Source organism: Schistocerca americana, chromosome 3 (genome assembly GCF_021461395.2).
Source record: "Schistocerca americana isolate TAMUIC-IGC-003095 chromosome 3, iqSchAmer2.1, whole genome shotgun sequence".
Taxonomy (NCBI): domain Eukaryota; kingdom Metazoa; phylum Arthropoda; class Insecta; order Orthoptera; family Acrididae; genus Schistocerca; species Schistocerca americana.
Window position 1 is genome coordinate 778,039,816 of NC_060121.1, and position 25,592 is coordinate 778,065,407.

A 25,592-nucleotide genomic window follows, 5' to 3' on the forward strand; every position below is an offset into this window, starting at 1 on the left:
GCGTGTTCCTTGAGTGCACTGCGACTTGATAGTCAGCATGTGACAGTCCAGGTACTAGCTCGTGAATGGACGAGAGCCGAAAAAGCCGACATGCACATGATGTATGTAGAGTGTAGGAAGAATGCAGTTCGTTGTTGTATGGTGAAAACGACAAGATATCCCAATAGACGTCAACCATATCGGCAATTATTTATCAAGCTTTTCAACCAGTTACGTGAAAATGGTAGTGTAACACCAAGACAACGTAAAAAAAAGGAAACAAGTGACGACAGAAGAGGGACAAATTAACGTTCTTGCAGCTGTTGCAGTTGAACCGTACGTTAGCCCTCGCACAGTCGCACGAGGAAGTGACATGACTCAGGCAAGTGTTCTGCCCATTCTCCGTCGACATAGGTCCCATGCCTGTCACATCTCTCTCCATCAACTGCTGCATGGAACCGATTATGAAAATCGTGTCACCTTCTCTACATGGCCATTAAGGCAGGATACTCCAAAAGTATTTTGTCATCTTGTTTAGTGACGAAGCCACATTTACCAGACATGGCCAGGTAAACGTCCGAAACATGCAGTACTGGTCTGTTGACAATCACCGTTGGCTTCGTCTGGGGGAACGTCAGCGTCCATCGAGCGTAAACGAGTGGTGTGCAGTAGTAAACCATCAGCTCGTAGGCCTTTTTTTCAAAAACGGGACACTGAACGCGCACAGACATCTCCGCCTTCCAACAGGCCATATTCCACGGATGCTAGGTGACGTTCCTCTGCAGATAGGAGGAACTTATGGTACCAACACGATGGCTGTCCAGCGCATAGAGCACTTAGTACTGCAACATGTCTTCATGAATTGATGTAAATTGTTGTATTGGACACAGAGGATCCGTACCTCGGTCGGCCCGTTTCCCGAATTTGACGCCTGTAAACTTTTTTCTTTGGGGAAAGCTGAAATACACTGGCTACAAGGACATACCAGTTCCCGCAACGCCGTATTACTGCAGCCTGCGTGGACGTCTGCGCTGAGACACTGGCACTTGTGCAGCAGTCTTCCATAGCAGACTGGAGGTCTGTTTTGCCGCAGCCGGTGATCATTTTGAACACTACCTGTGAGGGCCAGTTATCTCGTTACGGTTCAGAATCACAGAAGTAGTGATGAGCTTGTGTTATTCTGAACGAACTGCATCCATCATACGTTCTCCACACGCCGTGAGCATGTCTGCTTTTCTGCATCGGTAAATTCTATTGTCCACTCGCGACCTACTACCTGGACTCTCTCACACTAATTAACTAGGAAGTCGCAGTGCACTCAAGGAACACACAAGCACACTGAAAGCAAACATAACAACATCGTTCCTAGCAATTTCGTAGGTTGAATAGCACAAAAAAGTGTCGGTGTGGAAACTAATCAAAATACGATATCTCGTAAACGACTCGCTCTAGAATCCTGCAACATACACCACTTACATTCTAATTACTTACATTCTAATTTACCACACTTTTAGTTTGTTATTGTCAATAGGTATTGTTATATTAAAAAACGGTATGTTTGCACAAAAAATACACTTTATAAATATTATTACAATCTGTTGATTTGCTAACAATATGAGCCCCTGACTACCGATTCATTCTGTGAAAACTGTACATCAGTAGCACTTTCCATTTCCGCAGTATTTGCCATGGAATTTTAGGCGGTTTGTGTATTGCGTATTGAACCCGGGACCTAGAAATGACGGAGAGGCCACAGCAGTCCACCCACCCCACCGCCGCCCCACAACGAACCCAGGGTTACTGTGCGGTTCAGCCCCTGGTGGAGCCCCCCACCCCTGGGAACGTCTCATACCAGACGAGTGTACGCCGCAATGTTTGCGTGGTAGAGTAATTATGGTGTATACATACGTGGAGACAGCATTTGCACAGCAATCGACGACATAGTGTAACTGAGGCGGAATGTGGGGAACCAGCTCCGCATTCGCCGAGGCAGATGGAAAACCGCCATAAAATCCATCCACGCGCTGGCCGGCACACCGGACCTCGACACAAATCCGCCGGGAAGGTTCGTTCCGGGGACCGGCAAGCCTTCCCGCTCAGGAAGCAGCGTGTTAGACCGCGCGGCTAGCCGGCCGAGTTAGGCGGTTTCTTCTATATATTGTTACCAAAACGGTGAAACTGATTTGCAAGCCCAGATTGTTTCTCAAATCAATGTAGACATTCGTGAATTTCACAATGAGCAGTCGGAATAGTAAGTTCTCACTACACAAACACTTGTTTAATAGAGGTAGGGAAGATGAGCAAGCGCTCGTTGCTGTTAAGGTATACATTTTAGAACCGATGTCTACTACACAGTTTTTTCTTGTTTTAATCTCTACTACCATCTCTGAAAGTTGCATACCCTACAATATAAACAACATCAGTATAGCTCACATATTCCACTGTCGGAGGCATGAGAAAGATTACTTTTGACTCGGTCGTGTCCAGACCAGAGCCCCTCATCTCAAATTGATACATTTAACATTCTCCATCATCCATGGAAGTCTGTAACATCATCACAGAATCACCCTACATAGTAGATAAAAACGAATAGGTAACTTTCAGATTACTATGGAAGCCAAAGGTAATGAAACTAGGCGATACGTATCTACAGAATGCTGATTAGAAAATGTATAAAGAAAATAGTAAGAATTAGTAAAACACGAGAAAAATGCGAGGGTGTACGAATAAATTATACATTACAGAGGAAAGTTCTGTATTACTGTGAAGAAGACCTGCACAGAATAGAGAGAGTATGCCACAAGGAAGCATTTCACCTCACATTTGAATACTGCCAGTTTATCCCTCAAATTTTTTCAGTTCTGTTGGTTGTTGTTATAGTAGTCTAGAGGCCGAAGGCTGGTTTTATGCAACTCTCATATTAGAATATCCTGTGCAAGCCTCTTCATGTCTGCATAACTACCGCCACCTACATCCATTTCAACCTGCTTACTGTACTGAAGGCTTGGCCTCCTTCTGTAATTTTTGTCTGCCCAAATTCCTTTATGCCTCACGATGTGTCCTGTCACCGGAGCCCTTCATTTAGTCAACTGTGCCATAAGTTTCTTTTTTTCCAAGTAGGTTTAGTATCTTTCAATTTGTTATTCTGTATCCCGGGTACGCTTCAGCATTCTTCTACAGCACCAAGTTTCTAAACCTTCTATTCTGTTCTTATCTGAACTGTTTATCGTCCACATTTCACTTCCGTACAAGACACCTTCCAGACAAGTACGTTCAGAAGAGAATTCCTAAGATTAAAGATTTACTTTTGATGTTAACAAATTTATCTTCTTCAGCAACGATTTTCTTGCCATTGCCAGTCTACATTTTATTACGACACTACTTGGACAATCATCAGTTATTTCGTTGCTCAAAGTTAGTAGTTAGTAATATGTTCCATAGATCATTTGGACGTTTATTTTAGCAAAATGGTGTAGAACGAGTCAGTTTACAGAATATGTATACGTGATTAGTGTTAACATTACTGAACATTTATTCCTACTCATGCAACTACACTTAAAAACAAGGTTAACTTAAAAACTTAAAAAGGTTAACTTAAAAATTTACTTAAAAACTGGTAATCAGTTTTCAAGTAGAAGTTCATCAGAGGAATAGAGGGAATTGTCGAGGAGACTGATTTTAAATTGGATTTAAAACTTGCTTTGCTATCGGTCAGACTTTTGTGTGATTGGGATATTGATCGATATTTTTTATTGCTGGATGTTGAACTCCACTCTGAGCCACTGACAGCCTTAACAATGGGCAATAAAGGGCACCTTCGTCACCGTTCTTCTCAGATTGTGACGGATTATTTATGATGAATTTAACTTGCGAAAATATGTATGTAACGGCACAGTTAAAATGTATAACTCCTTGACATCCGTGGGTGAACATCACATATCAGTCTTATTCCTCGCTTTTGTGCAATCAGTACTTTCTTTCTTAGTGATGAGTTATCACAGAAAATTATTCCGTACGACATTACTGAATGGAAATATGCAAAGTACACTCCTGGAAATTGAAATAAGAACACCGTGAATTCATTGTCCCAGGAAGGGGAAACTTTATTGACACATTCCTGGAGTCAGATACATCACATGATCACACTGACAGAACCACAGGTACATAGACACAGGCAACAGAGCATGCACAATGTCGGCACTGGTACAGTGTATATCCACCTTTCGCAGCAATGCAGGCTGCTATTCTCCCATGGAGACGATCGTAGAGATGCTGGATGTAGTCCTGTGGAACGGCTTGCCATGCCATTTCCACCTGGCGCCTCAGTTGGACCAGCGTTCGAGCTGGACGTTCAGACCGCGTGAGACGACGCTTCATCCAGTCCCAAACATGCTCAATGGGGGACAGATCCGGAGATCTTGCTGGCCAGGGTAGTTGACTTACACCTTCTAGAGCACGTTGGGTGGCACGGGATACATGCGGACGTGCATTGTCCTGTTGGAACAGCAAGTTCCCTTGCCGGTCTAGGAATGGTAGAACGATGGGTTCGATGACGGTTTGGACGTACTGTACACTATTCAGTGTCCCCTCGACGATCACCAGTGGTGTACGGCCAGTGTAGGAGATCGCTCCCCACACCATGATGCCGGGTGTTGGCCCTGTGTGCCTCGGTCGTATGCAGTCCTGATTGTGGCGCTCACCTGCACGGCGCCAAACACGCATACGACCATCATTGGCACCAAGGCAGAAGCGACTCTCATCGCTGAAGACGACACGTCTCCATTCGTCCCTCCATCCACGCCTGTCGCGACACCACTGGAGGCGGGCTGCACGATGTTGGGGCGTGAGCGGAAGACGGCCTAACGGTGTGCGGGACCGTAGCCCAGCTTCATGGAGACGGTTGCGAATGGTCCTCGCCGATACCCCAGGAGCAACAGTGTCCCTAATTTGCCGGGAAGTGGCGGTGCGGTCCCCTACGGCACTGCGTAGGATCCTACGGTCTTGGCGTGCATCCGTGCGTCGCTGCAGTCCGGTCCCAGGTCGACGGGCACGTGCACCTTCCGCCGACCACTGGCGACAACATCGATGTACTGTGGAGACCTCACGCCCCACGTGTTGAGCAATTCGGCGGTACGTCCACCCTGCCTCCCGCATGCCCACTATACGCCCTCGCTCAAAGTCCGTCAACTGCACATACGGTTCACGTCCACGCTGTCGCGGCATGCTACCAGTGTTAAAGACTGCGATGGAGCTCCGTATGCCACGGCAAACTGGCTGACACTGACGGCGGCGGTGCACAAATGCTGCGCAGCTAGCGCCATTCGACGGCCAACACCGCGGTTCCTGGTGTGTCCGCTGTGCCGTGCGTGTGATCATTGCTTGTACAGCCCTCTCGCAGTGTCCGGAGCAAGTATGGTGGGTCTGACACACTGGTGTCAATGTGTTCTTTTTTCCATTTCCAGGAGTGTATGTCAGGAGGCTGATACTTTTGTTTCCAAGATTAGCCATTATACGTACACATCAGTAGTACTCTTCTTCCAGAATGAAATTTTCACTCTGCAGCGGAGTGTGCGCTGATATGAAACTTGCTGGCAGATTAAAACTGTCTACCGGACAGAGACTCGAACTCGGGACCTTTCAAATGATCAAATGTGTGTGAAATCTTATGGGACTTAACTGCTACGGTCATCAGTCCCTAAGCTTACACACTGCTTAACCTAAATTATCCTAAGGACAAACACATACACCCATGCCCGAGGGAGGACTCGAACCTTCACCGAGACCAGCCGCACAATCCATGACTTCAGTGCCTCAGACCGCTCGGCTAATCCCGCGTGGCTCGGGACCTTTATCATTCTCTTTCTCGAGTTTGACTCTCGGTCCGGCGCACGGCTTTAATCAGCCAGGAAGTTTCATTATTCTTCCACTTCAAGTTTTCATCAACATATATATCCAAAAATTTGGAGGACTCTACGCTACTTACGGCTGCTGTTCATGTCCTACATCAAGCCTTAGTATGACTCTCTTTGTTGTACGGAATAGAATGTAATGTGTTTTTATTTTCAAAATTTAGGTTCAAATGGTTCAAATGGCTCTGAGCACTATGGGACTTAACTACTGAGGTCATCAGTCCCCTAGAACTTAGAACTACTTAAACCTAACTAACCTAAGGACATCACACACATCCATGCCCGAGGCAGGATTCGAACCTCCGACCGTAGCGGTCACGCGGTTCCAAACTGACGCGCTTAGAACCGCACGGGCACACCGGCCAGCCTAAACTTTAGGGGCAGTCTCTTTTCTGAGTACCACTTAATAATTCTTTGGAACATATAACTTAATGACTGTTCTGTTTCTTTCTCTCTAATGGTATTTACACTGAAGCACCAAAGCAACTAGTACAGACATGCGTTTTCAAGTACAGAGATATGTAAACGGGTAGAATACGGCGCTGTGGTCGGCAGCGCCTACATAAAACAAGTTCCTGGCGCAGTTGTTAGATCGATTACTGAGGCTACAATGGCAGGTTATCAAGATATAAGTGGGTTTGAACGTGCTGTTGTAGTCGGCGCACGAGCGATGGGACATATCTCCGAGCTAGCGATGAAGTGGGGATTTCCTCGTACGACCATTTCACGAATGTACCGTGAATATCAGGAACTCGATAAAACATTAAATCTCCAACATCGCTGTGGCCGGACAAAGATCCTGCAAGAACGGGACCAACGACGACTGAAGAGAATCGTTCAGCGTGACAAGTGCAACCCTTCTGCAAATTTCTGCAGATTTCAATGCTGGGCCGTCAACAAGCGTCAGAGTGAGAAACCATTCAACGAAACATCATCGATATGGGCTTTCGGAGCCGAAGGCCCACTCGTGTACCCTTGATGACTGCACGACAAAGCTTTACGCCTCGCCTGGGCCCGTCAACACTGACACTTGAATGCTGATGACTGGAAACATGTTGTCTGGTCAGACGAGTCTTGTTTCAAATTGTATCGAGCGGACGGACGCGTACTGGTATGGAGACAACCTCGTGAATGCATGGACCCTGCAGTCAGTACCGGACTGTCCAAGCTGGTTGAGGCTCTGCAATGGTGTGGGACGTGTTCAGTTGGAGCGGTACGTCTCTGACAAGTGACACGTACGTAAGCATCCTGTCTGATCAACTGCATCCATTCATGTCCATTGTGCATTCCGACAGACTTGGGCAATTCCAGCACGGCAATGCGACACTTCTCACGTGCGGAATTGCTACAGAGTGGCTCCAGGAACACTGTTCTGAGTCTAAACACTTCCATTGGCCATCAAACTCCACAGTCATGAACATTATTGAACATATCTGGGATGCCTTGCAACGTGCTGTTCAGAAGACATTTCCACCCTCTCGTTCTCTTACGGATTTATGGACAGCCTTGCAGTATTCATGATGTCAGTTCCCTCCAGCATTACTTCAGACATTAGTCGAGTCCATGCCACGCCATGTTGCGGCACTTCTACGTGCTCGCGGGAGCTCTACACGATATTAGGCAGGTGTTTCTTTGGACCTTCAGTGTGTTATAAAACTGGTATCGTCCTGAAAAAGTACCAGTTTTGCTCGTTAAATGTTAAGTGGAAGGTCATTCACATGTATGAGGAATAGGAGTGGACTCAGAATTTAACTCTATGGGACGTCCTTTGAGATTTTACCCCCATCAGAAAATTTTCTGCCTTTCCGATGCTGTCTGAATTATTCAGCACAGCCTTTTACATTCTGTTTGTTAAGTATGATTCAGACCGACTGCGTGTAAAGCCATCAGTTCCATGAACCTGAGCTGTTGTAGGAGAGTGTCATGATTTACACAATTGAAGACCTTGGAGAGATCACAAAAGCAGCAAAACTCACCTACTACTTACAGTGTCGCATTTCTGAATCTAAGTCCCTCGTTCTGTAAGCGGTCTATTGAAAATGAATCCTGCTGGACGATGCACTTCGTTCTGTACAATACTGAAGTGCATGTGATTTTTCATTGTGGTGATTGATGAATGAATGCTGCAGTTACTTCTGAATGAATCAGTACTGTAAACAACAAGTACACTACTGGCCGTTAAAATTGCTACACCATGAAGATGACGTGCTACAGATGCGAAATTTAACCAACAGGAAGAAGATGCTGTGATACGCAAATGATTAGCTTTTCACAGCATTCACACAAGGTTGGCGCCGGTGGCGACACCTACAACGTGCTGACATGAGGAAAGTTTCCAACCGATTTCTCATACACAAATAGCAGTTGACCGGCGTTGCCTGGTGAAACGTTGTTGTCATGCCTCGTGTAAGGAGGAGAAATGCGTACCATCACGTTTCCGACTTTGATAAAGGTCGGATTGTAGCCAATAGCGATTGCGGTTTATCGTATCGCGACATTGCTGATCGCGTTGGTCGAGATCCAATGACTATTAGCAGAATATGGAATCGGTGGGTTCAGGAGGGTAATACGGAACGCCGTACTGGATCCCAACGGCCTCGTATCTACACGAATAGTTCGACGACGTTTGCAGCAGCATGGACTATCAGCTCGGAGACCACGGCTGCGGTTACCCTTGACGCTGCATCACAGACAGGAGCGGCTGCGATGGTGTACTCAACGACGAACCTGGGTGCACGACTGGCAAAACGTCATTTTTTCGGATGAATCCAGGTTCTGTTTACAGCATCATGATGGTCGCATCCCTATTTGGCGACATCGCGGTGAACGCACATTGGAAGCGTGTATTCGTCATCGCCATACTGGCGTATCAGCCGGCGTGATGGTATGGGGTGCCATTGGTTACACGTCTCGGTCACCTCTTGTTTACACTGACGGCACTTTGAACAGTGGACGTTACATTTCAGATGTGTTACGACCCGTGGCTCTACCCTTCATTTGATCTCTGCGAAACCCTACACTTCAGCAGGATAATGCACGACCGCATGTTGCAGGTCCTGTACGGGCCTTTCTGGATACAGAAAATATGCAACTGCTGCCCTGGCCAGCACATTCTCCAGATCTCTCACCAATTGAAAACGTCTGGTCAATGGTGGCCGAGCAACTGGCTCGTCACAATACGCCAGTCACTGCTCTTGATGAACTGTGGTATCGTGTTGAAGCTGCATGGGCAGCTGTACCTGTACACGCCATCCAAGCTCTGTTTCACTCAATGCCCAGGCGTATCAAGGCTGTTATTACGGCCAGAGGTGGTTGTTCTGGGTACTGATTTCTCAGGATCTATGCACCCAAATTGCGTGAAAATGTAATCACACGTCAGTTCTAATAAAATATATTTGTCCAATGAATACCCGTTTATCATCTGCATTTCTTCTTGGTGTAGCAATTTTAATGGCCAGTAGTGTAGGAGACACCAGCGCAACAGCTTACACAAAGAATGCAAACTAACATCGGAGATCAGTGTGACCACCTTTACCTGGTTTAACTGTAAAAGTTTGTTCACAGGTAGAAATGGGTGGTAGCGAACGTTGGCGGGCCGGCCGGTTTGGCCGAGCGGTTCTAGGCGCTACAGTCTGGAACCGCGCGACCGCTACGGTCGCAGGTACGAATCTTGACTCGGGCATGGGTGTGTGTGATGTCCTTAGGTTAGTTAGGTTTAAGTAGTTCTAAGTTCTATGGGACTGATGACCTCTGAAGTTAAGTCCCATGGTGCTCAGGGCCATTTGAACGTTGGCGAACAGCCTGCGAATGGTCGTTCGGTCGTGTTCGCCTCCGTTCGCTGCAGTATGTACAGGGGACTTGAGTCTGTGGTTTGTCCTGCAGGCCTGCGGCCGGCGACGCCGCCTGAGGAGCGCGACAAGCGGCGCGTGGTGAGCGTCGCCAACACGGAGCTGCTGTTCAGCCTGTTCCGCAGCGTCGAGCAGCTGGACCAGCCCGCCGCCAGGGTCGCGCGCAGGGGCAGGTGCGTTGCACGCAACACACCACGTGCACTCTACACCTGACGAGCAGCACTTCGACTCTGTGTTGACGCGCCTACTGAGAATCTGAAGACTGCCATTACGCTTAGCTCTGGGTGGTATGCTAGCTTCTGCCCATCTTTCAAGAACTCCCTGGCAGGAAGAGAGTGGGTGCTCAGAGAGCGTAATGCTCTGCCATACATAGCTCTGTTATCTCTCGATTTATATGAGAAATTTGGGTTGGGATCTACATTTCTTATCTTCTCTGTTCTATTAGTAACTTTTCCTTATTCTCACTGGCATGGTGTGATATCAAACCTGACATTTATCCCTTGTACTGGCGGAAAATCAGAAACGTCAGTCAGGTTCATTTCTTACAATAAATTTCTTCTTTTACCTATACAAATTCTCACTGTATCTTCCTCATCACATTTACTATATCCTATGAGGTGTTTCAGAAGCCATACATTGTTACTGGTGCTATTTGTGTCTTGTTCGGTAGAATACACTCGGGTGACCGAGGTCATGGGATAGTGATATGCACTTATACAGATGGTGGTAGCATTGTGCACATAAGGTACAACAGGGCATTCCATTGGTGGAGCTGTTGTCTGTAGTCAGGTAAGTCGCGTGAAAAGGTTTCCGACGTTATTATGTCCACATGGCGGGAATTAACAAACTATGAACGTGGAATGGTAGTTGGAGCTAGGCGCATAGGACATTCCATTTCGGAAGTCGTCAGGGAATTCAATATTCCGAGATTCACAGTGTCAAGAGTGTCCGAGAATACCAAATTTCAGGCATTACCTCCCACCAGAGACACCGCAGTGTCTAACACACAATTACTGCGAGCTATAATCGCTAAAATCAATGTGGGAAGCACGGCGAATGTATACGTTACGACAGTGCGGCGAGATTTGCCTTTAATAGGCTATAACAGCAAATGGCCGACGCTATGGCTTTGCTAACAGAGCGATATCACCTGCAATGCCTCTCCTGGGCTCGTGACCACATCAATTGGACCCTGGACGACTGAAAAAACGTAGCCAGGTCAGATGAGCCCCGATTTCTGTTGATAAGAGCTGATGGTAGAGTATGAGTGTGGCGCAGACCCCACGAAGCCACGGACCCAAGTTGTCAACAAGGCACTGTGCAAACTGGTGGAGCTCCGTAACTGTGTCGACTGTTTTTACATGAAATGGACGGGTCCTCTGGTTCAGCTGAATCAACTAAGAATATTTGCAGTCATTCATGAACGACTTGTTCCCAAACAATGATGGAATTTTTATGGATGGCAGTGGACCATTTTATCAAGCCACAGTTGTTCACGATTCGTTTGAACAACATTCTGGACTGTTTGAGTGGACGATTTGGCCACCAAGATCACCGAACATAAATCCCATCGAATGTTTATCAGACATAATCGAGAGGTCAGTTGGTGCACGAAATCCTGCACCAGCAACACTTTGCCAATTACGGACGGCTATAAGGGCAGCATGGCTCAGTATTTGTGCAGGGGACTTCCAACGGGGTGATGAGTCCATGCCCCGTCGAGTTGCTGCGCTATGCCGAGCAAAAGGATGTCCGACACGATATTAGTAGGTATCCCATGACTTTAGTCACCTCGGTGTAGACCAGCTCATACAAAAACGAGGGTGTAGTAGTTTGTGCGATATGAAACGCAATGGTCACCTTTGAAATACCGATGGCTCCCGTTGCTCACTAACAATCTGTAGGTGGCTTTAAAATATGTGCAAGTCCCAGGTTCAGCGAATAACTGCTTGCTTCCTTGCCCCCGCGCTACAACTGCTCTACCTGCACGTTATGACTTCGCTCGTGACTGCTTGCGGCACTCAATATTTCTGAATGGGCACTGCAATGGGTACGGAGTAGTTGGTGATGGTGTGTGTTGTGTATGGCAGGCCGAAGAAGGTGGCGGCGACGTCGTGGCGGCTGCCGCGCGACGAGGACCCGTGCCTGGTGAGCGCCGTCGCGGACCCCATCCTGCCGCTGATCCGCGGCCACGCCGGCGGACAGCACCAGGTACTCACACACAGCGCTTCCTCACTGCTGCTCCACTGCCTAACGCACTCTCTATACACACTACTGGCCATCAAAATTGCTACACCACGAAGATGACGTGCTACAGACGCGAAATTTAACCGACAGGAAGAAATGCTGTGATATGCAAATGATTAGCTTTTCAGAGCATTCACACAAGGTTGGCGCCGGTGGTGACACCTACAATGTGCTGACATGAGGAAAATTTCCAACCGATTTCTCATACACAAACAGTAGTTGACTGGCGTTGCCTGGTGAAACGTTGTTGAGATGCCTCGTGTAAGTAGGAGAAATGCGTACCATCACGTTTCCGACTTTGATAAAGGTCGGATTGTAGCCTATCGCGATTGCGGTTTATTGTATCGTGACATTGCTGTTCGCGTTGGTCGAGATCCAATGACTGTTAGCAGAATATGGAATCGGTGAGTTCAGGGGGGGTAATATGGAACGCCGTGCTGGATCCCAACGGCCTTGTATCACTAGCAGTCGAGATGACAGGCATCTTATCCGCATGGCTGTAACGGATCGTGCAGCCACGTCTCGATCCCTTAGTCAACAGATGGGGACGGTTGCAAGACAACAACCATCTGCACGAACAGTTCGACGACTTTTGCAGCAGCATGGACTATCAGCTCGGAGACCGTGGCTGCAGTTACCCTTGATGCTGCATCACAGACACGAGCGCTTGTGATGGTGTACTCAACGACGAACCTGGGTGCACGAATGGCAAAACTTCTTTTTTTCGGATGAATCCAGGTTCTGTTTCCAGCATCGTGATGGTCGCATCCGTGTTTGGCGACATTGCGGTGAACGCACATTGGAAGCGTGTATTCGTCATTGCCGTACTGGCGTATCACCCGGCGTGATGGAATGGGGTGCCATTGGTTACGCGTCTCGGTCACCTCTTGTTCGCATTGACGGCACTTTGAACAATGGACGTTACATTTCAGATGTGTTACGACCCGTGGCTCTACCCTTCATTCGATACCTGTGAAACCCTACATTTCAGCAGTATAACGCACGAGCGCATGTTGCAGATCCTGTACGGGCCTTTCTGGATACAGAAAATGTTCGACTGTTGCCCTGGCCAGTACATTCGCCATCCATGCGGCTTTTAGCGGATGATGCTGTAGTATACAGAGAAGTTGCAGCATTAGAAAATTGTAGCGAAATGCAGGAAGATCTGCAGCGGATAGGCACTTGGTGCAGGGAGTGGCAACTGACCCTTAACATAGACAAATGTAATGTATTGCGAATACATAGAAAGAAGGATCCTTTATTGTATGATTATATGATAGCGGAACAAACACTGATAGCAGTTACTTCTGTAAAATATCTGGGAGTATGCGTGCGGAACGATTTGAAGTGGAATGATCATATAAAATTAATTGTTGGTAAGGCGGGTACCAGGTTGAGATTCATTGGGAGAGTGCTTAGAAAATGTAGTCCATCAACAAAGGAGGTGGCTTACAAAACACTCGTTCGACCTATACTTGAGTATTGCTCATCAGTGTGGGATCCGTACCAGATCGGTCTGACGGAGGAGATAGAGAAGATCCAAAGAAGAGCGGCGCGTTTCGTCACAGGGTTATTTGGTAACCGTGATAGCGTTACGAAGATGTTTAATAAACTCAAGTGGCAGACTCTGCAAGAGAGGCGCTCTGCATCGCGGTGTAGCTTGCTCGCCAGGTTTCGAGAGGGTGCGTTTCTGGATGAGGTATCGAATATATTGCTTCCCCCTACTTATACCTCCCGAGGAGATCACGAATGTAAAATTGGAGAGATTAGAGCGCGCACGGAGGCTTTCAGACAGTCGTTCTTCCCGCGAACCATACGCGACTGGAACAGGATAGGGAGGTAATGACAGTGGCACGTAAAGTGCCCTCCGCCACACACCGTTGGGTGGCTTGTGGAGTATCGATGTAGATGTAGATGTAGATGTAGATCTCTCACCAACTGAAATCATCTCAACCGGCTCGTGACAATACGCCAGTCACTACTCTTGATGAACTGTGGTATCGTGCTGAAACTGCACGGGCCGCTGTACCTGTACACGCCATCCAAGCTCTGTTTGACTCAATGCCCAGGCGTATCAAGGCCGTTATTAGGGCCAGAGGTGGTTGTTCTGGGTACTGATTTCTCACCATCTATCCACCCAAATCGCGTGAAAATGTAATCACATGTCAGTTCTAGTATAATATATTTGTCCAATGAATACCCGTTTATCATCTGCATTTCTTCTTGGTGTAGCAATTTTAATGGCCAGTAGTGTACGTGAAGAGCTAGCTACATGACAAAACTCTTTCATGTTGTGTGCAAGATGTATGAGACAGGCGAAATACCCTCAGACATCAAGAAGAATGTAGTACTTCCAATTCCAAAGAAAACAAGTGCTGAGAGGTGTGAATATTACCGAACTATCAGTGAAGTCGTGGCTGCAAAACACTAACACGAATTGTTTACAGAAGAATGGGAAAACTAGCAGAAGGGGAAGATCAGTTTGGCGTCCGTAGAAATGTAGGAACACACGGGGCAATACTGACCCTACGTCTTATCTTAAAAGATAGGGAAAGGAAAGGCAAACCTACGTTCGTAGCAGTTGCGCACCTACATAAATGTTGTGACAGTGCTGACTCGAATACACTCTTTGAAATTCTGAAGGTATCAGGGGTAAAATTACAAGGAGTGAAAGGCTATTTACACCTTTACAGAAACCAGTCGGCAGTTTATTGTTATAAGAGTCGAAGGGCATCAAATGGAAGCAATGATTGAGAAGGCAGTCAGACAGGATTGTAACCTACGCCTGATGTTATTCAATCTGTACGCTGGGCAGGCAGTAAACGAAACCAATGCAAAAATTGGAGAAGGAATTAAAGTTCAGGGAGAAGAAATAAGACTTTGAGGTTTTTCCGATGACATTGTAATTCTACCAGAGACAGCAAAGGACTTGGAAGAGCAGGAGAACGGAATGGATAATGTCTTGAAATGTGGATATGAGTGTCAATAAAAGAAAAAAAGATAATGGATCGCAGTTGAATTAAATCAGGTGAAGTGGAGGGAATTAGGCTAGAAAATAAGGCACTTAAAGTGGTACATGACTGTTGCTACTTGGGTAGTAAAATAACGGATGATGGCCGAAGTACGGAAGATACAAAAAGTAGACTGGCAATGTCAAGAAAAGTGTTTCTGAAGAAGAGAAATTTGTTAACATCGAATATAGATTTCACTGTCAGAAGGTCTTCTGAAAACATTTTTGTGCAATGTAGCCATGTATGGAAGTGAAACATGGTTAATAATCAGTTTAGACAAGAAGAGATTGCTACAGAAAGATGCTGAAGATTAGATGGGTAGATCACATAGCTAATGAGGAGGTACTGAACAGAATTGGTGAGAAGAGAAATTTGTGGCACAACCTAACTAGAAGAACGTATCGGTTGATATGACTTATCCTGAGACATCAAGGGATCACCAACTTAGTGTTGGAGGGAAGCGTCAGGGGCAAAATCGTAGAGGGAGACCATGAGATGAATACAGTAAGCATGTTCAAAAGGATGTAGGTTGCAGTAGTTTTCCGGGCTTGCATAGGATAGAGTAACATGGAGAGCTGCATCAAACCAGCCTTCGGACTGAAGTCCACAACAACAACAGCTGCTTTCCACTCGTCATCAGAGCAGTAAAAGTAACTGTGTGAATATATGGTCTCGAGGAGAAGTGTTCATCAGATACACTGTTATCGTCAGGAGTGCACCAGGAACGCATGATAGGACCGTTCTTGTTCACAATGTGCATAAATTATCTGACAAGCTGCGTGAGCAGCAATTTGCGGCTGTTACCTGATGATGGTGCAGTGTCATGGAAACTGCCGTCGTTGAGTGACTGTAGGAGTGTACAAGATGGCTTAGAGAGAATTTCTATTTGTTGTGATGAATGGCAGATTGCTGTAAATATAGGAAAAAACAGTAAGTTAATGCACGTGAGTGGGAAAATCAGTTCTCTAAGATTCCAATACAGAATTAGTACTGTGCTGCCTGGTACATTCAGTTCGATCGAATATCTGGGCGACACGTTGCAAACCGATGTGAAATGGAGCGAGCATCTAAGGTCGTTCTAAGGGAAGGAGAAATGTAGACTTCAGTATATCGGGAGAATTCTAGGAGAGTGAAGCTCACGTGTAAGCTAGACCGCTTACACAACACTTGTGCGGCCCATTTTTGAGTACTCTTCGAAGGTTTGGGTTCCCCACCATGTCGGTTTGAAGAAAACATTGAAGCAATTCAGTGGCGTGTTGCTAGATTTGTTACCGGTAGGTTCGGTCAATACGCGAGTGTTACGGAAATGTTCCGTGATCTCAAATGGGAATGCCTGGAGCGAAGACGACGTTGGCCGGCCGGTATGGTCGAGCGGTTCTAGGTGCTTCAGTCTGGAACTGCGCGACCGCTACGGTCGCAGGTTCGAATCCTACCTCGGGCATAGAAGCGTGTGATGTCCTTAGGTTGGTTAAGTTTAAGTAGTTCTAAGTTCTAGGAGACTGATGACCTCAAATGTTAAGTCCCATAGTGCTCAGAGCCATTTGAACCTTTATGAAGACGACATTCCTTTCGCGAAACACTACTGAGAAAATTTAGAGAACAGACATTTTTGGCTGACAGCAGAACTATTCTGCTGCCGCCAATGTATATTTCTCTTAAGGACCGCGAATACAAGATAAGAGAGTCAAATAGACAGCCGTTTCTTCCTCCACCATCTGCGACTGGAACGAGAAGGGAAATGACTATTATTGGAACAAGATATCCCCCACCTTGCACCTGACGGTGGCTTGCGGAGTGTTTATGTAGATGCAGAAGAAGCTCTTCCACAACTCTAGCCGCGCCGAGTCATCATTTGTACAGGCTGCTCCAAAAGTATTATTACACCCCCTTTACACTGCTTACATCCGTGCTAAATGTTCTTACAACAGCACGGATCTCATAAGAGGAGGGTGTACCATCAGATTACCACCGTTTACTGCAGGTTATCTGTGTGCAATCCGTTATTTGCATGGTACGTTTGGGAATTTGGTCGAACACCTCCAGTAACCGAGATCAAGTGTCACACCAATTTTCCAAGTCTTGATCTCTCAGTTCATTCTCAAACGAGGACCTGAATGGTTTTAGGTTTAACTCTGTTCGCATATGTCGCCGTAAAGACTTTAATGGGATTTTCATTTCGAGTGATCGCTTGCGTAGCAACTTTTTCGGCAAACGTTCCACTTATGCTGCAACTTCCGCATATGTGTTTGCTTTTAATCTCGCTCTTCCAGAGCGTGGCCTGTCTTTTTCTGAACCAGTTTCAAGCATTTTCTTCTCCCAACGTAATGTTGGTGGTTTTGACGGCACCATCATATTAAATCTAACGGTGAAATCATTTCGAATCTCTCTGCGTTTTCCCAGAGTGAGGTCGTTCATAAACCCAAGTACTCATGACGACTCGTTGTCCCAAGGTGTAATTGCGTTTATCAGCCATTCTTCTCACAAATCAACATCAACTGTAACAAGAAAAAGCGATTAGTACACAGTTAGATGGGGAGGGTTTATGGGACTCTTGGTACAGCCTGTATTTCTATCGGCCGACTGTCGTCAGCCATTGATAATAAAAACTGACTAGCGCCGACCTCGTGTAGCTGTTGTTCTGGATGTGACGTCACTGGTGCTCAGTCCATCACCGCACAAGGCATTTTTTCGCTAAAAGGCCAAAGCTGCGTGCAGGTGCAGACCGTTACAACCTGTACTTATTTTTACGGACAAGGGCTGCCATAGCTGGGACACAGGTCCACTGGTCATAGGGGGCAAGTGGTTGGTGTATACACATAAACAAACAGAAGCACACATAGGCTAGACTTTCATATTTTTGTCTGGACATTGTTGTCCCAGAATCAGAATTAAAAACTATTCCCTTCCCCGTTGCTAACCAAGGTCTTAATGAGGTTTGATTTTCTTGTACGGCAGATTCCAGTACTGGAAATTCCCTCCCATTTATTCCCAACTGCGACTCCCTGTGCCCTAATGAAACCTCGCCTGGTATTTGGTTCAAAAGACGGCGGGTCAGAATTGAACCAACGCGTTCTACGTTTAGCACTAGAGAATGAAATGCATTAAAAACACATACATGTGGCAGTCGGCAACCACTTGACAATAACTAAGCGTCTCTCAACCGAAAGCACATGGACCTGTAACAATCTTCACACGTCTGAAGCCTGAGAAGATGTTACACAATCAGAGTTACGCTTAACTTACTACATCAACAATTCGGCATCAGTCGTAAAAAATTAAATCACGAATTGGTCTTAAATCCTGATGAAAATGTACATACTCTGCAACGCAGCCACATTATTGTCTGACTTGATGTCTATTGAATAGCATGTGTGTTTTTCCGCTTCACCATGTAACACACGTTCTTTTTACATTCGCAAGACACAACTTAGTTACAAGCAACGTCGCCTGCTGATGCAAGAATTCGCTAATGTTTGCCTCCAAGAACACCTATGTAGGAATACAACTTTTCTTGTATCAGCAACGTGCAGGTGTGCACTTAAATACACTGTCTGATGAAGGAAGTGAAACAGCCAGAACACGTGGTCACATGTCAGTGTAACTTCGTACATGCACGCTGCCAATGACAGGTATGTAAATGGTTAGAGATGCAACTCTCTGTGTCTGGTAGAAAGGCGAACAGCGTGCGGTAGTGTTGTTTGTGTTTAGTGTCGCTATCCGGCCTGACAGGATTCACTGGGTGATTCACAATTCATGTTACACACTTCTAGAGGTTGTAGACGATACTTAGTAGATCAAGTTTTACATTGGAACCGACGTCCGGAAACGTCATCCAACAACGCTACAGAACGCCAGAGCCATAGGAGCCGGCGCCGTTAACTTTTGTATATAAAGGGTGATTCCGTGAAGTTGTTACAAAATTTCAAGGAGGGTGGAAGCAGATAAATGTGTCAGTTTGCGGTTAGGGTACCCGGTTCGGAAACGAACGAGGCGAAAGTTACATGCGAAATCATTCTGTTATCTCTATAGTGGAATAAATGTACCGGTACTGTTTTTGCTAAGAATGTAATGCATGCAGCTTTCAGAAGGGAAGTATGGACCGAGATAAGAAGAAAAGGTCTAGTAAACAGGGGCTCTAAAATGCGTACGTGAGGAGCTGTGAGCACTTGTTTATCTTCGTTAGTGTGAAACATCTCTCTTCTATTGAACGAGTGCTCAGAGCTGTTGAAGTATGCATTTTAGAGCCCCTAGTTTTCTTTTTTTGTCCTGGTCCATACGACCCCCTCTGAAAGTTGCCTAACCCACAGTCATAGCAACAACACTACCGCTACAAATGGCTCTGAGCACTATGGGACTTAACATCTATGGTCATCAGTCCCCTAGAACTTAGAACTACTTAAACTTAACTAACCTAAGGACAGCACACAACACCCAGCCATCACGAGGCAGAGAAAATCCCTGACCTCGCCGGGAATCGAACCCGAGAACCCGGGCGTGGGAGGTACCACTACATGTGTTCCACTGTCAGAGATATGAGAATGATTTTCACTTGTAACTTTCGACCCGTTCATTTCGGAAAGAGGCATCCTTACTTCAAATAGATACATTTATCCGTCTCCATCATCCTTGAAAGTTTGCAAGATCTTTATGGGTTGGGTTGTTTTGAGGGAGGAGACCAGACAGCGAGGTCATCGGTCTCATCGGATTAGGGAGGGACGAGAAAGGAAGTCGGCCGTGCCCTTTCAGAGGAACCATCCCGTCATTTGCCTGGGGTGATTTAGGGAAATCACGGAAAACCTAAATCAGGATGGCCGGACTCGGGATTGAACGGGGGATTGAACTGTCGTCCTCCCGAATGCGAGTCTAGTGTGCTAACCCATCCTCACGGACTCACCCTGTGTATAATTATATTTACAGGCTCTGGCGCCTATGACTTTGGCGCTCTGTAGCGTCGTCGGATGACGTTTCTGGATATGGGTTCTTGATCTACTTTGTCCCCTCCACAACCTCTAGAAGTGTGCAATGTGAACTGTGAAACACACTCTATAAGCGTCAGATCTCAGTGAATGATACACGTCGCATACGTGTATTAGACAGGCTTACCAGCAACTGACAAGAGGTTGAAATAGATCTCACTTTAGTCTCAATTTGGCCACCTGGAGCCGGCCGAAGTGGCCGTGCGGTTAAAGGCGCTGCAGTCTGGAACCGCAAGACCGCTACGGTCGCAGGTTCGAATCCTGCCTCGGGCATGGATTTTTGTGATGTCCTTAGGTTAGTTAGGTTTAACTAGTTCTAAGTTCTAGGGGACTAATGACCTCAGCAGTTGAGTCCCATAGTGCTCAGAGCCATTTGAACCATTTTTTTGGCCACCTGGTCGAATCGAGAATTATCCAGAGTTTTGTGGCATTCGGATGTGACAACGGCCCGATGCTGGATTGCGTAGGTACGTGAGGACCAGACGCTTCGTAAAGGTTTCAATTAATCACATCTGAGGACCACAAGGTTCAAAAATGGTTCAAATGGCTCTCAGCACTATGGGACTTAACTGCCCAGGTCATCAGTCCCCTAGAACTTAGAACTACTTAAACCTAACTAACCTAAGGACATCACACACATTCATGCCCTAGGCAGGATTCGAACCTGCGACCGTAGCGGTCGCGCGGCTCCAGACTGTAGCGCCTAGAACCGCTCGGCCACTCCGGCCGGCCAGGACCACAAGGGAAGATCGCCGTACTGTACACCAAGCACAACATAAACCTTTATGAGCCTGCTCTCTGAGAACAAGCAATGGACCCTTGAAACATTTTGTGTCATCCCATACGATTATTCGGAGTCTAGCAGCAGCCGGTCTAGGGAATTACCGTCGCATGCGTAGGCTGCCGTTAACACCACAAACAAACAGCTGACAGCTGAGCATGAGCTGCTGACGAATGGCGTCACACAGTGTTCTGCACGATCCCGGATGACTATCGTCGTCAAGTACGGCGGCGACTTGGGAAGATGACCAGTTCTTCCAGTTCTCTCGAGAGGCATAGCGATGTTAATGCTGGCGCCCTGGTGCGTGAGCCATTGGTTGTGACATCAAGTCGCGGCTGGCAGTGACTGAGGGAACTCTCACGCCACAACGTGACGTCACGGACATTCCGCGTCCTCGTGTGTTACCTCTCACGCTACAGTAGCGTGGTGCCATTTTTTAACACGAGAATGTTAGTTAGCTCACGGCGTGTGTCTCTACGAACTGTCTGCGTGATGTTGAGGTACTCCTTTAGTCAGGAAAATCCACAGTTTTGTCCCCGATAGGAACATTTGTGGGCCCAGCTCGGACAGCTCGGACGTCAACTCTGACCCTGCGCAAGTATCCAGAATATCAAGGTACAGTTACAATACTTGTGGGCCCGCTTGCTCAGGGGAAGACACGTTGGATTTATGATAGCCATTTACGAGGTGCATTCAAGTTCTAAGGCCTCCGATTTTTTTTTTCTAATTAACTGCTCACCCGAAATCGATGAAACTGGCGTTACTTCTCGACGTAATCGCCCTGCAGACGTACACATTTTTCACAACGCTGACGCCATGATTCCATGGTAGCGGCGAAAGCTTCTTTAGGAGTCTGTTTTGACCACTGGAAAATCGCTGAGGCAATAGGAGCACGGCTCGTGAATGTGCGGCCACGGAGAGTGTCTTTCATTGTTGGAAAAAGCCAAAAGTCACTAGGAGCCAGGTCAGGTGAGTAGGGAGCATGAGGAATCACTTCAAAGTTGTTATCACGAAGAAACTGTTGCGTAACGTTAGCTCGATGTGCGGGTGCGTTGTCTTGGTGAAACAGCACACGCGCAGCCCTTCCCGGACGTTTTTGTTGTAGTGCAGGAATGAATTTGTTCTTCAAAACATTTTCGTAGGATGCACCTGTTACCATAGTGCCCTTTGGAACGCAATGGGTAAGGATTAAGCCGTCGCTGTCCCAGAACATGGACACCATCATTTTTTCAGCACTGGCGGTTACCCGAAATTTTTTTGGTGGCGGTGAATCTGTGTGCTTCCATTGAGCTGACTGGCGCTTTGTTTCTGGATTGAAAAATGGCATCCATGTCTCATCTATTGTCACAACCGATGACAAGAAAGTCCCATTCATGCTGTCGTTGCATGTCAACATTGCTTGGCAACATGCCACACGGGCAGCCATGTGGTCATCCGTCAGCATTCGTGGCAACCACCTGGATGACACTTTTCGCATTTTCAGGTCGTCATGCAGGATTGCGTGCACAGAACCCACAGAAATGCCAACTCTGGAGGCGATCTGTTCAACAGTCATTCGGCGATCCCCCAAAACAATTCTCTCCACTTTCTCGATCATGTCGTCAGACCGGCTTGTGCGAGCCCGAGGTTGTTTCGGTTTGTTGTCACATGATGTTCTGCCTTCATTAAACTGTTGCACCCACGAACGCACTTTCGACACATCCATAACTCTATCACCACATGTCTCCTTCAACTGTCGATGAATTTCAATTGATTTCACACCACGCAAATTCAGAAAACGAATGATTGCACGCTGTTCAAGTAAGGAAAACGTCGCCATTTTAGGTATTTAAAACAGTTCTCATTCTCGCCGCTGGCGGTAAAATTCCATCTGCCGTACGGTGCTGCCATCTCTGGGACGTATTGACAATGAACGCGGCCTCATTTTAAAACAATGCGCGTGTTTCTATCTCTTTCCAGTCCGGAGAAAAAAAATCGGAGGCCTTAGAACTTGAATGCACCTCGTACAACAGAATCAGTGTGTGCTTCCACGCCAGTTGAGATGCATCATCATACTGCAGAGTCCTTTGTAAATTTGACTCGATTTTGTAATCAGTGAAATAATATCATATACTCCTTCCATCCGTGAAGTTTCATTTAGCTTTTTCCCTTCCGCATACTTCACTTTTTTTGTCGGCAGTGCATACGCTATAGCAGGCTGTAGTGCTGGAAAGTTTAGCAACAGACACTACCCACATTGTAGACAATGATCCCTTAGGACGGAAAAGTACGAATAGCCGAGTCGTTAGGCCAGTAGAGGTGGTCAAGTTTGGCAACAAAGAATTGTTCGCACATAGAATTAGCAAAGATAGTGCTAAACCTTGTGGTAGGAGATTCATCACTAGGCATTCGTCAACTTGCCCGTGAAGTACACACTTTGAGGAACACAGTGTGGTGGGTGGTGGTAGAGTTACATCCCTTTCATAAACGAAGATTACAGGCAGTGTGGTCAAGAAATGATTTTGAACACAGAGTTGGGTTCTCTTATGGGATTATCCAGGGCAGTACTGCACTGCCGAACTCCCTACAGGTTGCGTATTTTACGAACAAGGCCTTTGTCGTGATGGTTTGATACGGCGCGGCAAAATTTTATGCAACATCGCAATGCATGGGTTGAGGACAGGTTCTGTCGCCACTTTAGAGGACCTGCTGTGAGACGGTGTAAGCTGTAAGTTGTTTATGTCAGTTAGCTTCTTATCTCACCGTTCTCAGTTTAGGATCTCGTGCCATCCAAAGGCTTGTACAACGTGTAGAGTTGCACTGTTTTAACAAGATCAACAGTTATTTTAAGTTACGTGACAGTATCGCGTTTTATTGCACGTGATATGTCAATCTTATAACATTACGTAGCAGAACATTCTCTCTATGAATTGTATATTCTAAATTCAAATGAACATTTCCTTACTTTTTCATACGCAGTGAATTTTAAGCATCATGATTATTGCTGTTGTTGTGGTTTGATGCAGCTCTCCATGCTACTCTATCCTTTGCAAGCTTCTTCATCTCCCAGTACTTACTGCAACCTACATCCTTCTGAATCTGCTTAGTGTATTCATCTCTTGGTCTCCCTCTACGATTTTTACCCACCACGCTGCCCTCCAATGCTAAATTTGTGACCCCTTGATGCCTCAGAACATGTCCTACCAACCGATCCCTTCTTCTAGTCAAGTTGTGCCACAAATTTCTCTTCTCCCCAACTCTATTCAACAGCTCCTCATTAGTTATGTGATCTACCATCTAATCTTCAGCATTCTTTTGTAGCACCACATTTCGAAAGCTTCTATTCTCTTCTTGTCCAAACTATTTATCGTCCATTTTCACTTCCATACATGGCTACACTCCATACAAATACTTTCAGAAACAGTTAAATCTATACTCGATGTTAATGAATTTATCTTCTTCAGAAACGCTTTCCTTGCCATTGTCAGTCTACATTTTATATCCTTTCTACTTCGACCTCCATAAGTTATTTTGCTCCCCAAATAGAAAACTCATCTACTATTTTAAGTGTGTCATTTCCTAATCTAATTCCCTTAGCATCGCCCGACATAATTCGACTACATTCAATTATCCTCGTTTTGCTTTTGTTGATGTTCATCTTATATCCTCCTTTCAAGACACTGTCCATTCCGTTTAACTGCTCTTCCAAGTCCTTTGCTGTCTCTGACAGAATTACAATGTAATCGGCAAACCTCAAAGTTTTTATTTCTTCTCCATGGTGTTTAATTCCTACTCCATATTTTTTTTCTTTACTGCTTGTTCAAAATACAGATTGAATAACATCGGGGATAAGCTACAACCCTGTCTCACGCCCTTCGCAACCACTACTATTGCTCTACTATCCTAAAATTATTTTTCCATGCTCTAAAACAGTACGACTAACTGTTTACTGCTAAATGACCACGTTGGGTGTCTGTATAGGAATCGTGTGATTCTGTTGTTAGTTATCGTAATGAGAGAATGGACAGTATGGACAGTAGTACCCAGTGCAGACACAAAGTTCACTCCCCACTCGAAAAGTACCATGTTTAACTTCCCAGTAAGGCGGACCCGTTATTATCAACAGTGCCGTTATTTCAAAAAATCGTTCAAATGGCTCTGATCACTATGGGACTTAACTGCTGTGGTCATCAGTCCCCTAGAACTTAGAACTACTTAAACCTAACTAACCTAAGGACATCACACACATCCATGCCCGAGGCAGGATTCGAACCTGCGACCGTAGCGGTCGCTCGGGTCCAGAATGTAGCGCCTAGAACCGCTCGGCCACTCCGGCCGGGGCTGTTATTTCGTATAGTCTGCACCGACCATCTGCTAATACTTTCGTAAGTACAGCGCTATCCAGAGACGCGACAAACATTCATTATACAATGGAAGACAACCGTTTACTTCAGTTAAAAGATGTTGTTAATATCTTCGAATTACCTGTAGCCTACTTGATTGTTGCGGAGTGAGCAAAAATTGCGATTACGACAAAAGAATCAAATTCGGGATGAACAGGCCTCACGTCCCTTTTTGGTCATCCAACTTAAAATTTCCGGTTTTCTCCATAAACATTGAAGCATGTCTTCCACCTCTGCTGTATTCTGCGTCGACGTAGATATCTTCCTTCTTTTCGTTCTTCTTGTCGTACTGAGGAGAAGTGAGACTCAAATCCCATTCACCCATCGTGATTTAAGCTTTCCTCTTTTACCTTAAATCATTTAAAGCAAGTGAGGTGACGCAGTAGTAAGGCATTGCACTTGTATTCAAGAGATCGGCTGTTCAAACCCCGACCAGTTATCAAGATTTAATTTCTTCAG

General features: G+C 46.1%; 1 protein-coding gene across 1 annotated transcript in view; it reads left to right on the plus strand.

Moving 5' to 3' along the window:
- Window positions 1-25,592, plus strand: part of LOC124606396 — a 122,348-nt gene that overhangs the window by 69,801 nt on the left and 26,955 nt on the right. The window contains exons 3-4 of the mRNA XM_047138377.1: window positions 9,733-9,909; window positions 11,827-11,947. Of these exons, the coding sequence (XP_046994333.1) occupies window positions 9,733-9,909; window positions 11,827-11,947 (298 nt within the window). The remainder of the gene's footprint in view (window positions 1-9,732; window positions 9,910-11,826; window positions 11,948-25,592) is intronic.